This window comes from Primulina tabacum, chromosome 14 (genome assembly GCF_025594145.1).
Source record: "Primulina tabacum isolate GXHZ01 chromosome 14, ASM2559414v2, whole genome shotgun sequence".
NCBI classification, from domain to species: domain Eukaryota; kingdom Viridiplantae; phylum Streptophyta; class Magnoliopsida; order Lamiales; family Gesneriaceae; genus Primulina; species Primulina tabacum.
Genome location: NC_134563.1, coordinates 1,651,166 through 1,666,162, shown reverse-complemented (window position 1 = coordinate 1,666,162; position 14,997 = coordinate 1,651,166). Strand labels below are relative to the sequence as shown.

Genomic DNA, 14,997 nt, shown 5'->3' with positions numbered 1-14,997 from the left:
ACTTAATAATATTATTAACTACAAAAAAAAAACAACATATCGATAACATTTCATTAATAAATTTACATTTTTAAATGAGTTTTTTTTTTTTTTAAATTACATGCATAAATTTACACTCGTCATAAATTTATGCATGTAAGTTGTTTTCAGTGTCTTTAATTTAATATGATAAATTTATTTCATAAAAGAAATGAGTTTTTTTTTAAATGAGTTTTTTAAAAATTACATGCATAAATTTACACTCGTCAGTATCATATTATCTTGGGTGACATGTGATAGGATAAGGAGTGTAACGAATTGAACTTATTCGAAAAATATTTTGTTCATATTCGAAAATATAGAATTTGAGCCGAACTTGAACAAGTTTGAATTTTTTTAACCGAATTCGAGCTAAAATTATTTTCTTCGATATTTCACGTGCAGGTTGCGAACTTTACTAATTTTAATATAATATAATTTATATATTAAATAAATATATTTCAAATATTTATTTTTGAGTATATCTCGAATGTATTTGAATATTTCAAACTTGAATAATTTGATTTTTTATTCGAACCGAAGTGGAACAAGAAATATTAAAAATTTCAATGTTCTGATTGAACTCTAGCTCGAATATACAAAATTCGGGACGAATTCGAATATTAAAATTTGCTTCATGTTCAGCTCAATTTGATCAGTAGATTGCACCAACTCTCCCTCCACCTTCCCTGGAGGAACCACCCACCCCCTCACTTTTAGTTAATCAAATAAAAGCCATGTTTATAAAATAATAATAAAGTGGTTAAAAGATAATATAAATTTTAAACCAATTTATCCCAATATTCCTCTTTTTAATTTTCAATCCATTCTCTCAACTTGATACTATCTTTTGTCCCAACTAACTTTTTTTCCTTTTTTCTATTCCATCGGTGAATATAGATAAAATAAGGTAGAGTGAAATATGTCTATATATATACTTATTTACCATATCACAACCAAGGTTATAAAAAACGTGAAGCACCCCGAAGTGCGGATGTCGAGCTCCAAGCTTTTCAAACTTAAGCGAGATTAGCACACGCTTAAGCTGAAAAAACGTTTTTTATCTTTAGTGAAATTGTAATTATCTCAAATCAATAAATAGATAAAATAATATATAAATATGATAATTTCTGATACATTATTTTCATATTTATAAAAGCATAAAAATCTCAAAATCACAATTTTTTTTATTTGTTTTTGCAATTAGACCATATTAGAAAATGTTAAATATTTGTCAAATAATTATCAAACATGCTTAATCATAATTAAATTAAAAAATTAACATCTAAATTATAAACTTAATTTATTATTTTAAAATAAAAAAACGTACCTTCAAAATACAAAAAATTCAAAAATAAGCTTCAAGCTTAAACGCGCTTAAGCTGACTTTTTAGAACAATGATCACAACACGTTTGTTTGTGTTTAAACTAATATTGTGTGTTTAGTTTATATTGGCACACCGATGCCTGTGTTCCGTACTTATACAATATTTTTTATGATTCATTTGATTTATATTTAAATGAGAATCAAAATGTAATTATAAAAAATAGTAAATGATTACACTGCAATTTTGGTGAATTTGTCCATAATGGAATAACAAAATAGAAATACATATTTTGGTGTCATACATTTGACTGTTTCTATCATGTACTCAATTTTTATAAAATGAATAGATAATGTATTATTATTTTAAAGTACTTTTTTAGTAGTTTTATTCTAAATAATTACTATTAATTCTAATATATTTGGAAATATCAAAAATATTTTAGTTTTAATAGATATTGTTCTTTTTATATAAAAAAATCGATATTATCCTTTAAGTTAATCTAATATTAAAGAATTACGATTTTGACATCTTTGCCCCTTTAACATATTTTTCGGGCTCACATTGACGGATCAAATTAGTTAATATAGATCATCTTGTCCCTAAATATTAATCTCCTTCTATAATAAATAAATGATAAATTTATATTATTAACATCATTAAGTTTGAGACATATACAATAAGTAACTTTACTATTGATATTTTTTTTTTCTAAAATACCAAACACCTTTTAAAATTATAAAATTACTATATTTTCATTAACTAAAAATTTTTAAATCTTTTAACAAATTTATGTATTCTTAACTATCATATCAACTTTCCAAAATTTTTAAAACTTATAAAATAATTTCTTTAATCTTTATCCAAATTTTTGATAAATTATTATATCATTTTTAATATAAAATATAAGAAAAATATTAAAATAAAAATGACACTAAAATTTAACATAAAAAATATTCCATAGCAAAAGACTGCTAATATTTCATTAATTTAGAATATTGTTAAAAAGCAAACTTTTGAGTTAATATTCAAATAAAAACAAATTTTATCTCTTAGGTATAGAAGTGAAATTATTATTATTTATATAAAAAAGAAAAATATAGTAGCTCAACTCTATAATTATTTATTTTTCCGACATGTGATGATGTGAATCTGTAAGGACTCTTTTATAATTATTTTTTTGCAATGAGATAATTGCCCGTCGAAGCTGTCTAAATTTCAAGAAATCAATTCCTTTCTCGTGTTCCAAAACTAACTTAGCCTTTATGTCTCTCGTGCCACTTTCTCCAGTCGAGCTTTCTTTTTCATTCATCAGAGTCTTCAGATGCAATCACATGTTGGCCGACGTTTTCATATGGACTTTCACATAGGCAGTACATATTGAATGTTTTCAGATACTCCCGTCGAAGAAATTGCTTCAAAAAAGAGGGAAGAAAGTCTGCAAAGATCGCAGAATCCGTGAGCCAATTGGCTATTGCTTTCCCCTTCACCGACGTTTTTTGTTCCTACTTTCTCCATTGTGTTTTTGTCTCTGCATACTGTGTAAAGACCGAAACTTTTCTCTAATATTTACTGGGACTTTCTCTGTATGCATACACGTACGGTACACACAGATAGATACAGAGAGGGGAGAGAGTGTTGTGCTTAGAGTTAGATGACCTCTGGTGCTGGGGTCGGTATTTGATGATCTTGATATTGTTTTTCATTTACATGAGGATTCTTGATCTGGGTTTTTGTAAAAATGTCATCTTTACGCCAATCCCATGATATTGATTTGGAATCATCTGCAAACAGTGATGGCGGCGGCGTTGATGGCCATCATGTTACCGCCGTGACTGAGGGCGGCGGGCAACTCAGGTTTGATGGTATTGAGATTGTACAAAATGAGTACAAGAAAGACCAGAATGAGAGGAGGGAATCCAATGCATCAGACTGTTCTGTGGAGATCGTGGATCTGGAAGCTGGGGTATCTGAAACAAAGCTGCATTTGGCTAAAGCCGAAAGGGATTGTAGGATTTGCCATTTAAGTTTGGATGCAACCCTTCAAGATTCTGGTATCCCCATTGAATTGGGTTGTTCTTGTAAAGATGATTTGGCTGCTGCCCACAAACAATGTGCTGAGGCTTGGTTCAAGATCAAGGGAAACAAGTAAGTAACTTGGAGGAAAAAAATGGCAACACTTGTGATTTTTTTTTTTTTTGTTATATTCATAATTGCAAATCAAACATCTGTCATTATAAGATTTTGGCATCACAAGCTGCAGATTGTTGGGTTCTTTTTATTTTCTAAAAGTTTCTTGAAGAGTGGTGATTTTCTTGTTTCTGGTGTTGGTATAGTTCACGCTGAGTTAGACATATATTTTGTCTTAGATTGTTTTGATTCTTCTACAATTCGTATGATTTCTGAGCTTACTCATATCAAATATTGAGTTTAATTGCCAAAAGACTTGGTGCTGTGCAACGTTGACAATAATGGAGAACCTTTCTTTAGGACAAAAAAAACACCTTTATTTTAGAGTGACTACAAAAGAGTATTCTGATGAGTCATATGGGAAAAAAATTGGAAAAGATAGCACAGAAGATGGCTATATGAGATGGATGGAATCTCTTATTGTTGGAAAAAAAGTTCAAAGCACTAGGAATCATTTACAGCTTTCCCCCCTTTTATTTCTTTTTTAGAGTAGATCATAATACGACGACCCGAGTTCTGTTTTGTTATTCTTATTTGCTTTTAGCCGGAATTGTTCACTGCAAATTTAGCTAAAGATATATATTCCTGGTTTTCCTTTCACCAAACTAAGTTCTTGAATTAGGAGACTATGACTCTTTCATCTTAACTGAGAACTCCCAACATGCTAACGTGTTTATTTAAGCTTGCGTTTATTGTACAACATCAAATTGTTTGAACTTGCCACGTTTTACTTTCGAAGCCGTGTGATGACAGGGATAATCTATATAATCGATGATAAGATATAAAGATAGAATCTTTTGATCCATCCATTGCAGGATTCTCTCTGAATAATATGAAGTATATACTTGATCTTTGAGTCTCTGAATCATCTTTAGTGCTAGCGTTAATGAAATGAAAAAACGAACGACTCTGGAACGTTAAAATCCTCGCTGTCGCCCCGCGTTTGCTGTTATTGTGAACTCTTTCAGGACTTGAAGGAAACAAAGTAATTTCCATTCTTTGATCAGTTATCACAATCTCATCATCATATTTAATGTGTTTTAGCCAAAGGATTTATTTCTTAATAAATATTCTCATAAAGCGTATTACTAGCGTAAGCACAACGTAAAGATAGTCTTTATATGTTTCGGTTAAACAACTGCTACCAGCCCTCTTTCTTTCTGGTGGACTTGTTTGTAGATTTGCTGATATACATCTGGTCCCAATCCCTACGAGGCGAGGCGCAGGCCATCGCATGCTTAACTGAATCTTGATGTTCCATTTTGCAGAACTTGTGAGATATGTGGATCAATAGCACAAAACGTTACTGGCGTATACGACATTGGATCAACAGAACCGTGCAACAACGTGACCGATGTCGCTGCCTTAACCACGGCGCCTGCACCATCATCAGACGTTCGAAACTTGTTGCCAGGTCACCGATTCCTCAACTTCTTGTTGGCTTGCATGGTGTTTGCATTCGTGGTTTCCTGGCTTTTTCACTTCAATGTACGCTCATGAGCTCCTGCAACAGCTCAACAACATACTTTCCAATGGTCATATAACCGTTGTCCTGCAACAATCTCGACATTTTCTGCTCCTCCAACTGTTAACTCGCTCTGTATGAGCATGGCTAAATCAGTGTCATTGCTGGCCAAAAAATTGTATAATATTAGTGATTTCTGCAGCTTTCCCAGTGCTGTTCTTTTGTGGTCTATTGTGTACCCTCCCAGAAATCTTACCCACTCTGCCCTGTCTTCCCGGTACTAATCAAATGCAAAAACGATATTCCAATTCCAATACCTGATAGTTCTGGTTCCATGTTGGTCGCAAATTTCATCGTTTCGAACTAAACCATAAAGGATCAAGGGAATAAAATAAAAATTACAGCCCAATGTTACAGGAAAACAAGATTCCATTACCATTGTTTATCAAGATATTTACAAACACAGACTCATCAGCTACGCAGACTAGAAACCCACAAAAGCACTCGAAAACAGGACTCACAGTAACAGACATTCATGAAATCTATCTTGAAGAGAGGAAAATTTCAACCAGAGATTTCAAACCCACAAAAACCCTCGAAAAACAAGATTCAAAGTAACTGACACTCATGAAATCTATCTAAAAGAGAAGAAAATTTCAACCAGAAATCTCAACAGATTTCACATCGGCCCTCTTGGCATCCACCTTCGGAATAGTCACAGTCAGAACCCCATCCGCCATACTCGCCTTCACCTCATCCACCTTGGCGTTCTCCGGCAGCCTGAAACGCCGCATGAAGGTGCCGCTGCTGCGCTCGACCCTGTGCCACGTGTCGCCCTTCTCCTCCATCTCCCTCTTCCTCTCGCCTTTGATGTGCAGAACCCGGTCATCCTCCAGCTCCACCTTCACCTCCTCCTTCCTCAGCCCGGGAACGTCGGCCTTGAACACGTGGGCTGTGGGAGTTTCCTTCCAGTCGATCATCGCGTTGGAGAACGATGCCATCTCGGAGGGGAGACTGGAGCGGATGTTGTCGGAAAGTTGCCTGAAGTGGGAGCTGGACGGAAAGCCCTCAAACGGGTCCCATACATCGAGGGAGAACGGATCGAAAGCGTCGTTGGATCGGCGGCGGAAGAAGCTTGGAATCAACGCCATTTCCGTGCAATTTTCTGAGAAATTTCTTAAAGAACAGATACGAATTCGCAGAATACTTCGAGATGGAAGAAAGTGAGCGGTGACGCTGATTTTATACGGGGAAATGGATAAATTTTGGAGAGTTCATGGGATTCGAGAGGCTTCTAGAATTTGGTGGTTCACTGGTTCTTGAAGTTTCTGGTATTTTCGTAATTTTTTATATTAATTAAAAATATTTAATTACAATAAAATTTAATTAATTGCAAAATTATATCAAATACTAGTTAAGGACTAAATCAATTGCCCACAAATTTAAGCAAATAATACTTTCTTCCTTTCTAAATTTTGTATAATTAAAGTGTGGCTTATAAATTGATTGCTAGGCTAACATAGACTTAATCATGTAAAAATCAAAGAAAAAAATTGAAAGATTGATGAAAAATATAATTTATTTTTTAATAGTTCTTTATTATTTAGGTTGCGTTTGGTTTGGAGAATAGGATAATGAAATGATTAAGAGAGAAATGATAAGAAGAATGATTGAAGTAAAAATATAATATATAATGATAAAATAATATTATGTTTGGTATGATGGATAAGAATGCAATAATTAATAATTTTTTGGTGAATTGACAAAATTGCCATTCCATTTGTGCGTCGGCGGGGAGCGGCGGCCGGTCGGTCGAAAGCGTCGGCGGTCGGCCGGAAGCGGTGGCGGCTATCGACCGGAAGTGGCGGTGGTGGTCGGCCGGAAGTGGCGGCGGCGGTCGGCCGGAGGTGGTTGCGATCGGCCGGAAGTGGCGGCGGCGACCGGCCGGAGGAGGAGGCGACGATCGACCGGAAGTGGCGTCGGCGGTCGGCGGCGGTGGGCAGTCGGCCGGCGGCAGGGGTTGGCGGTGGGCGGTCGGTGGAAGTAAGTGGTGTTGAGTTTGGATTTAGGAGAATGATAAAATTAGAAATATAGGATGTATTAAGAGTGAGATAAATAATTCTAGAGGGCGATGATGTATTATTTTAATCTATCTAATATAACATAATCATTTATTGGAGGGATTGAGTTGGTTAAATAAAAATCGAACCAAACGCTTGATTAGGTGAGTTTAATAATCATAAACCCACCTAATCCCATGAACTAAATACAGCATTAATGTATATGAAAATTATTTGATGGTTTTCAAGTAAGAAGTTTTCCATATGAAAATTTATAATGTAATACATATATAATTTTTATTTTGATTTTAAAATATAGTATAAATTCAAAAAATATATGAAAATTTGAGGAAAAAAACTATATATAACAAATGTATATATTATAGACATGATTATTTTATTAAATTGTATAACCAATGGAATACTTAAATACATGCATTTGATCGTCAAAATCAATCATCAATCAAAATCTTAAATACGTAATACATGAAAAAAAAAGATATTAATGAACAATCAAAATACACATAAGTCATTTTCTATTGTAAAAATAATATATGACATAATTTTTATAATAAATATAATTATAATGATCAATTATTAGAATTTGTCATTTTAATAACTTTATTAATTATTTTGAAATCAAACTAATTAATACGACAAACAAAAAATAAAATTTTTATGAATACTTATTTTTTTAGTTATATTTTAAATTTTAATGGTGAAAATCATATCAATACTTTAAAATTTATATTTAATAATTACTGAATGAGTTTATTTGATTTTATTGATATCTATAATAAAATCTTATCTGAATGTACATTTCATTACATAGATTTATTATTTTAAAATTGTATTTAATAAGAAATTAATAGTCATCAATATTATTTTACAAAATATCGATTCTGATATAAAATTAATCATTTTTTATATATAATTTTAAAAACAAAAGGTAATTTTTTTTATTAATTATTATTTAAATTAAATATTATATGTTATATTTTACTGTAAATATTATTATGTCGAAAATCACAAAAGAAAGATGAAGATCACGATAGTCTTGGTTTGGAGCATTTTGACAGAATAGAAATGATGTATTTTGGAAGCAGAAGAGCAAGCCAGAAGGCCTGATATTTAGTGCATCCATGGGACTGTATTATTTTTTTTTTTAATTAATTTATATTCATTAAATATGTAAATTTGAAATACAGTACAAATCAATGCTTTGGGAGAATGCATGATTTCATGAGTAGCGGTTTCCATGGCCACCGAGCCTCCTTGAGAATGAAGAAATCATAAGCACTAGACAATCCACCATCTCGGCCGAACCACGACGGTAAGCAACCGATGGCTTCAGCTATTGACCCCCTTCTGTCGACCAATATATCTCTAATTCGAATGATTTGTTTGATGAGAGGCGAGTCCTCTTTCCGGCAATCCCAACACCACACACTGTCATACTTGCTATACCACATGATTAACCCACCGAATCCATAAGCTGTCTTTCTTGGAATGGATTTTCCACAGTGTCTTTCAGAAGCTGTTGAAGCAATGGCAGGAAGCAAATAAGCTTTCAGAACACCTTCGCAAACCAATCTCGAAGTAGACGACAACGTGATGGAACAAGCCTCCGGAGCGATACATACGCAGGTTAAAAGCTTTACAAAAACATCAAGTGATCACTGAATCAGACGCCAAAGTTGTAGTAAAGACGCTTAATGGATCAACACAAAAACTTTACTAATTTTGGAGCAATAATGTAGATTGCAAAATTTTAGCACAAGAATTACCGAGTCGTAGCTTTACTTGTGCAAATAGATGATTGAATCAGACCGTCCAACTTCTAGCAAGGGCTGTGTCTCTATGACTGACTGATCGTGTATAATGGTTTTTACCTCCCATTGACAGGTAACATGGAGGGCACGGATTGAGTTATTCGTGTTCAAGTAGGTCGGGGTTTTGGGTTTTACGTTTATATATCTGAATGATCGAACACTAACACGAAATAATCGGGTATTCGAGTTCGAGTACTCCTGTTTTTTTATGTATTAAATTCAAATCGAAGGTTTTCTTTAATTGAATTATGTTAGAAAATAAAAAATAAAAAATATTGGTATATTAACATCATTGACTAAAATATATAACTAAAATAACACAAATTTATTTTAATTAAATTTATAGTATTTTCTACAAATTAAAATTAAAAAAAAAATCGGATATCTGAATTACTCGATCAGGTTTAAAAGAAATAGATTGAGGGAGCCAGCCGTCGATTTTCCCAGTCCCTATGTGTTTGGTCTCGACCCTTTTCGAATTTGGCCATCGATTTATCGAAACTTCTAATGGATATTATATATAAATGGGATTTACAGAGAGGATAATGCAACATGGCCGAAGAGGTAATACGGCAAGTCTTCTTCTTTATTCTGCCACTTTTCGGACAAGATTCACCACAGCCGCAAACGAAACGGTTGCTGCTAAAAGGGCGGCAGCAGACCTCTTGTTAGTTGCCTCCATTGATAAAGCTTTACAAAACCCTGGAGGGATTCATTATCTTGAGAAAAATGGCGAGTTTATTCCCTTGTCTGAAGATGTTGTTCTACAAACTCTCCGCCGTAATTCTCTTGATGTTTCCAAGAAATTGGAGTTCTTTCACTGGTGCTCGTTTAGGCCTAATTACAAACACTCTGTCGACACCTACTCCCAAATGTTTAAAATCCTTTGCCTTAGAACCCATCAGCATAGTAACGATATTTTTGAGCTGGTCTCCTCCATGAGGAATGATGGGTTGGTGCTTAATTCATCAACTTTTAAACTGATTCTTGATGCGTTCATTAGGTGTGGCAAGTTTGACTCTGCTTTGGATGTTTTGGATTATGTCGAGAGAGACTCAAATGTTATTAGTTGTTTGAGTCCTGATATATACAGCTCTGTTTTTGTTGCTCTTGTGAGGAAGAATCAAATTGGCATTGCTTTGTCGATGTTCCTCAAGCTTTTGGACTCATCCTCCGCACTTGGTAATGGGGTTGTGATTCCTGATGCTATTGCTTGTAACGAGTTACTTGTCGGTCTCAAGAAGGCAGACATGAAAGATCAATTCAAACAAGTTTTCGGTAAACTACGGGCGACAAAGCTGTATCCCTTGGATAGACATGGTTATAATATATGCATTCACACATTTGGTTGTTGGGGTGACTTTGTTACAGCTCTCAGTTTGTTTAAAGAGATGAAGGAAAAAAGTGGTTCCTTTGATCCTGATTTGTGCACCTATAACAGCCTCATCCATGTGCTTTTCTTGCTTGGGAAGGTGAATGATGCCCTCATTGTTTGGGAGGAACTTAAGGGATCCTCGGGTCATGAGCCCGACGCATATACCTATCAAATTCTTATTCAGGGTTGTTCTAAATCTTACCGGACCAATGATGCATTGAAAATCTTCAATGAGATGCAGTGTAATGGTATACGTGCGGGAACTGTTGTTTATAACTCCCTCCTTAATGGTTTGCTCAAGTCAAGAAGGCTAGTGGAAGCTTGTAATCTTTTTGAGAGAATGGTTGATGACGATGGTGTTAGGGCTTCGTGCTGGACGTATAATATACTCATCGATGGGTTGTATAAAAACGGCAGGGATGAAGCAGCTTACACTATGTTTTGTGACTTGAAGAGAAAAGGTAATGATTTCGTGGATGGTGTTACTTATGGCATTGTCATTTTGCAACTTTGTCGGGAGGATCGACTCGAGGAGGCATTCCAGTTGGTGGAAGAGATGGCGGCACGTGGTTTTGTCATTGACTTGGTGACTGTGACCTCGTTGTTGATTGCACTTTACAAGCAAGGTCGGTGGGATTGGACAGAGCGGCTCATGAAACATGTTAGAGATGGGAATTTGGTTCCAGCTCTACTTAGTTGGAAATCCTCCATGGAAGGTTTATTAAAGGGTCCTCAAAGCAAGACGAGAGACTTGACAACCATGTTTCCATCAAGAAATGATGTCGCCGAGATTTTGAATGTCTCAAATGTAGTCGATATGAAAGGTGATGGTTCACTTGGTTCAGAAGATGACAAATTCCTTTATGACGAAAATGACAGTTGGTCATCTTCTCCGTACATGGATCTGCTGGCGAATTGGGTCACCTCCGATCATCATCCTTCTCAATCTTTCTCGCTGACGCGGGGGGTTCGAGTGATGGCTAAAGGTGAAGATTCTTTTGATATTGATATGGTGAACACCTATTTATCTATTTTTCTGTCCAAAGGGAAGTTGAGTTTAGCTTGCAAGTTATTTGAGATTTTCACCGATATGGGTGTCAACCCAATCACCTTTACTTACAACTCCATAATGAGTTCTTTTGTCAAGAAGGGGTACTTCAAGGCGGCATGGGGGGTCCTTCATGCCATGGGCGAGACTGTTAGTCCGGCAGACGTAGCAACATACAACGTGATAATTCAAGGTCTGGGAAAGATGGGAAAAGCCGATCTCGCAAATGCTGTTCTCAACAAATTAACAAAAGAAGGTGGTTATCTCGACATTGTGATGTACAATACCTTGATCAACGCCCTTGGAAAGGCTGGCCGAATCGATGATGCGAACAAACTGTTTCAACAAATGAAAACTAGTGGTATAAATCCTGATGTAGTTACATATAATACGCTTATCCAAGTGCATAGTAAGGCGGGTCGACTTAAGGATGCTTACAAGTTCTTGAAGCTGATGTTGGATGCTGGATGTGCACCTAACCATGTGACTGACACCATTCTTGATTTTCTTGGAAAGGAAATTGAGAAGGTGAGATATCCAGAAGGCTTCAATTATGCGCCACGATGCAAATGATCCTTCCTAAGGAACAACCACATTTGCTGCAACCTATTCTGAATTTCTGGTGTTTGCTCTTGTCCATTTGCACGAGGCTTCCACTGCTGAGACCAACGTTGCCGTCCATTTCAGGACGTTTGGATTGGCTTCTTGAGATCTTCTTTTGAGGTATTCTTGTATTGAGATTGATATCTCTTAAATTGGAAAGTAGATTAGAATATTCACAAGTATAGAAAATTCAGGAATGACATGATCGATCTACACACTAATTAACAAAATATGTTGTGGGCTCGCTTTATTTTGGAATGAAATTTCTTGCTTCATTTTGTCCAACATGTTTTCTTGAATTAATATTTATGGTAGAAATGACTAGGGATGACAATGGGTACAAATAAAATAGACACTCGACTTGAACCCTGTTAGAGTAGGTGCCCGACAAGCCAACTTGTGGCTAGGGTTTTAATGACTAATGTACAACAATCTTTATTTTAATAATATTTTTTGATTTTAATCATATTATGACATTTACTTTATCTGTATATCCATGCAAGCTGCATAGATAAAGTCCTTGAATATACAATAAGTACCATGAGATCTGCCTTTCAACGTAAGATCATGAAACTCATTAGGAAGTGTACTGTATATTCTAAATCGGTTCCTAGTTAATTCAGCCGCCTAAAACAAGGATAAAGGTCGCTCGAGCTTGAGACTAGCATATGTGATGAAAACGTTATGTTTCATTGACAAGGGCATGAAGAGCTCCATTCATACAGATGGGTGATCATGTGATGATGCACTGAACAACATTCCCTCAGACTTTTCAAGTGGTTATCACTTATCGAGTGGAATAGTCCATGGTTATGGTCGTACACCATTAATCCTTTGACCCGGGACAATATGGAGGCTCTGCGTATTAGCATGCACTTTGACTCGTTTACCGATTCCACTGAGGGTCATAAGGTGGCGAGGTTGGGTGTAGTTTCGAAATACGTAGGAGCCAATATATTGTAGTTGGGGATTCACCAATCACCTATGGGTGAAGATATCCTATGTAATCTGATAAGTTAATAGTGCAAGATGTCTCTGGCCAGAGCAATAAATATGTTTTAGGGAAGGTGATTCTCTAGTTGCACATCCGAAGCTATTATTATTATTAATCAGAGATACATCATATTGTTATCGAATTAATTAGTAACTCTCGATATACCAATGGTTGCAGATTCAATCCGGATATACTTGGTTGAAGGGAACATACTGTACATTAACCATAGCATAATGTTCTTGCAGGCACTATCAGTGATACCTAGGGGATCATGGGGCGATGCTACTAGACGCTCTTAACGTGATCCGTTGAGTGAAATCAGAATTGGGTTTTGACATTCTTGATCAAAGGGTTGATGAAAAGAATGAAGTTAATTAGGGTAAGCTCGAATAAGAACAAATGTTGTTCTGAATCACAAAGAAGTTGTGAACTCACAGCTAGCTGTATTCCTGAACCATTGAGGGTCACACAAATACTGATTGTTATCTACCCGAACAAAAAAATAATTAAATTCAAAGAGTTGGATTTAATAATAATAAATTTAATATGATTAAATTTCAAGGCTTATAATAGTGATTATAAGTAAGCACGAAAAATCGAATAAAAGTTATATTTTTGTAATATTGGATTTGTTGAATTATTATTATATAAATACACACACACACACATATATATATATATATATATAATTGGGGACAAAGCATTTAAAGTGTAAGAAATGCAAATGCAAATGGAATTTAATTTATATACGGAAGAATTGAATTATAATGTGACAATCATTCATTAATTGAGCAGAGAAATTTAAATATAAGGGATTGAAGAATGGTTCTTCCATAATTATTGTTTTTCTTTCTCAACTTCGCTGTCGGCTAATTGAAAAATAAATTTTATTTGATTTTTGTGCTTCTTGATTTGTTTGAAAAAAATCGGATAGTTGTCTAATGTCAACTATTTTGAGGAAGATATATATAGTTGGTGGACCGGATTTTGGCGGTTCGTGGTAGCAGCAAAGTCAAGCCGTGCAGTCAAATTTGAACAAGATTGTTGTCACCACGCACGATCTAGGTCGTGTGGTAATCTCTATTCGTGTATTTATTTTATTTACATGTATATACTAAATATGGATCAAATGCAATCGATTGTCCCTAAAATATTGTATATCTGAAAAATTTTAAATTTCCGCTGCGTTTTAGATTTGGTTTTCGGGAAAAAACCCAACAGTGGTATCAGAGCCACGTTTGTACTTTGATTCATATTTATGTTCAATAATTAATTTATAGATTGTTTACAAAATTAATCGATTATTAATTAATTAATCGGATCGGAAAGGAATTTGGACACTGCATAAAGATGCAGCGAAGAAGATGAGAAATATGGTTTCTTAATGATGAAAAGTGATGGGCAACAAATAATTTTATTTGGCCAATTAATAAAACATGATAATTGATAATGAAAGATACAGTTTTTAAAGGAGGCTTCATCTTTCATGAAGATGATGTCCATCTCATTTCCATAAGTATGATATTTTAAAATATAAACTCAATTTGTTTATGTCCAATTCTCGATTTTTAGAAATTTATTTTTCTAAAGAATTAATCATAATGCTTAATCTATTTAAAATTTGATTTTTAATTTATTTGGTGTAAAATAGAGATTTTAAAATTAATTGGAAATTTGAATAATTAGAAATTAAATAAAATTGTTTTATTTAATTTATTAATCTTATTCTCAATTAATATTATGATTAAAGGTAAAATATGATTTTACCACAAAATTTAAAATTAATCAATTAGAAATTAATTTTGAATTGAAATGCGATTAATGGAAACGATAGATTAAATTAATTATATTAATTACATGTGATGTAATTTATTAATATTATTAATTTCATATGATGTAATTAATTAATAATATTGCATATATTGAGATATTAGCATGGTGGATGATTATTGGCCTCGACCAATGTGTTTTGGTGAATGTTTAGGTATTCATTAAATATTAATGTTGTAATATTTAATTGGGCCTGCACTCTCTCTACTTTCTGATGTTACCCACCCCGGTTTGTATCCCTATTCTACTGTCTTCAC

General features: G+C 34.3%; 3 protein-coding genes across 3 annotated transcripts; 2 read left to right on the top strand and 1 right to left on the bottom strand.

Moving 5' to 3' along the window:
• Positions 1-2,543: 2,543 nt before the first annotated feature.
• LOC142524387 (uncharacterized) lies at positions 2,544-5,312 on the top strand. The gene is made up of 2 exons (XM_075628346.1): positions 2,544-3,491; positions 4,802-5,312. The coding sequence occupies exons 1-2, from the start codon at positions 3,085-3,087 to the stop codon at positions 5,031-5,033; spliced, it is 639 nt and encodes a 212-aa protein (XP_075484461.1). The 5' UTR covers positions 2,544-3,084; the 3' UTR covers positions 5,034-5,312.
• A 97-nt stretch (positions 5,313-5,409) lies between these two features.
• On the bottom strand, positions 5,410-6,252 carry LOC142524388 (17.4 kDa class I heat shock protein-like). Its single transcript, XM_075628347.1, has one exon. The coding sequence runs from the start codon at positions 6,147-6,149 to the stop codon at positions 5,655-5,657; it is 495 nt and encodes a 164-aa protein (XP_075484462.1). The 5' UTR covers positions 6,150-6,252; the 3' UTR covers positions 5,410-5,654.
• A 3,055-nt stretch (positions 6,253-9,307) lies between these two features.
• LOC142525188 (pentatricopeptide repeat-containing protein At4g01570) lies at positions 9,308-12,189 on the top strand. The gene is given in 2 exon segments (XM_075629370.1): positions 9,308-11,850; positions 11,852-12,189. Coding segments are annotated over 2 exon segments (2,481 nt in total). The 5' UTR covers positions 9,308-9,414; the 3' UTR covers positions 11,897-12,189.
• Positions 12,190-14,997: the final 2,808 nt, after the last annotated feature.

Coding starts and splice junctions, on each gene's coding strand:
- LOC142524387 (XM_075628346.1), top strand. CDS start 3,085: ATGTCATCTTTACGCCAATCCCATGATATTGATTTGGAATCATCTGCA. Junction 3,492..4,801: donor TTCAAGATCAAGGGAAACAA/GTAAGTAACTTG, acceptor TCCATTTTGCAG/AACTTGTGAGATATGTGGAT.
- LOC142524388 (XM_075628347.1), bottom strand. CDS start 6,149: ATGGCGTTGATTCCAAGCTTCTTCCGCCGCCGATCCAACGACGCTTTC.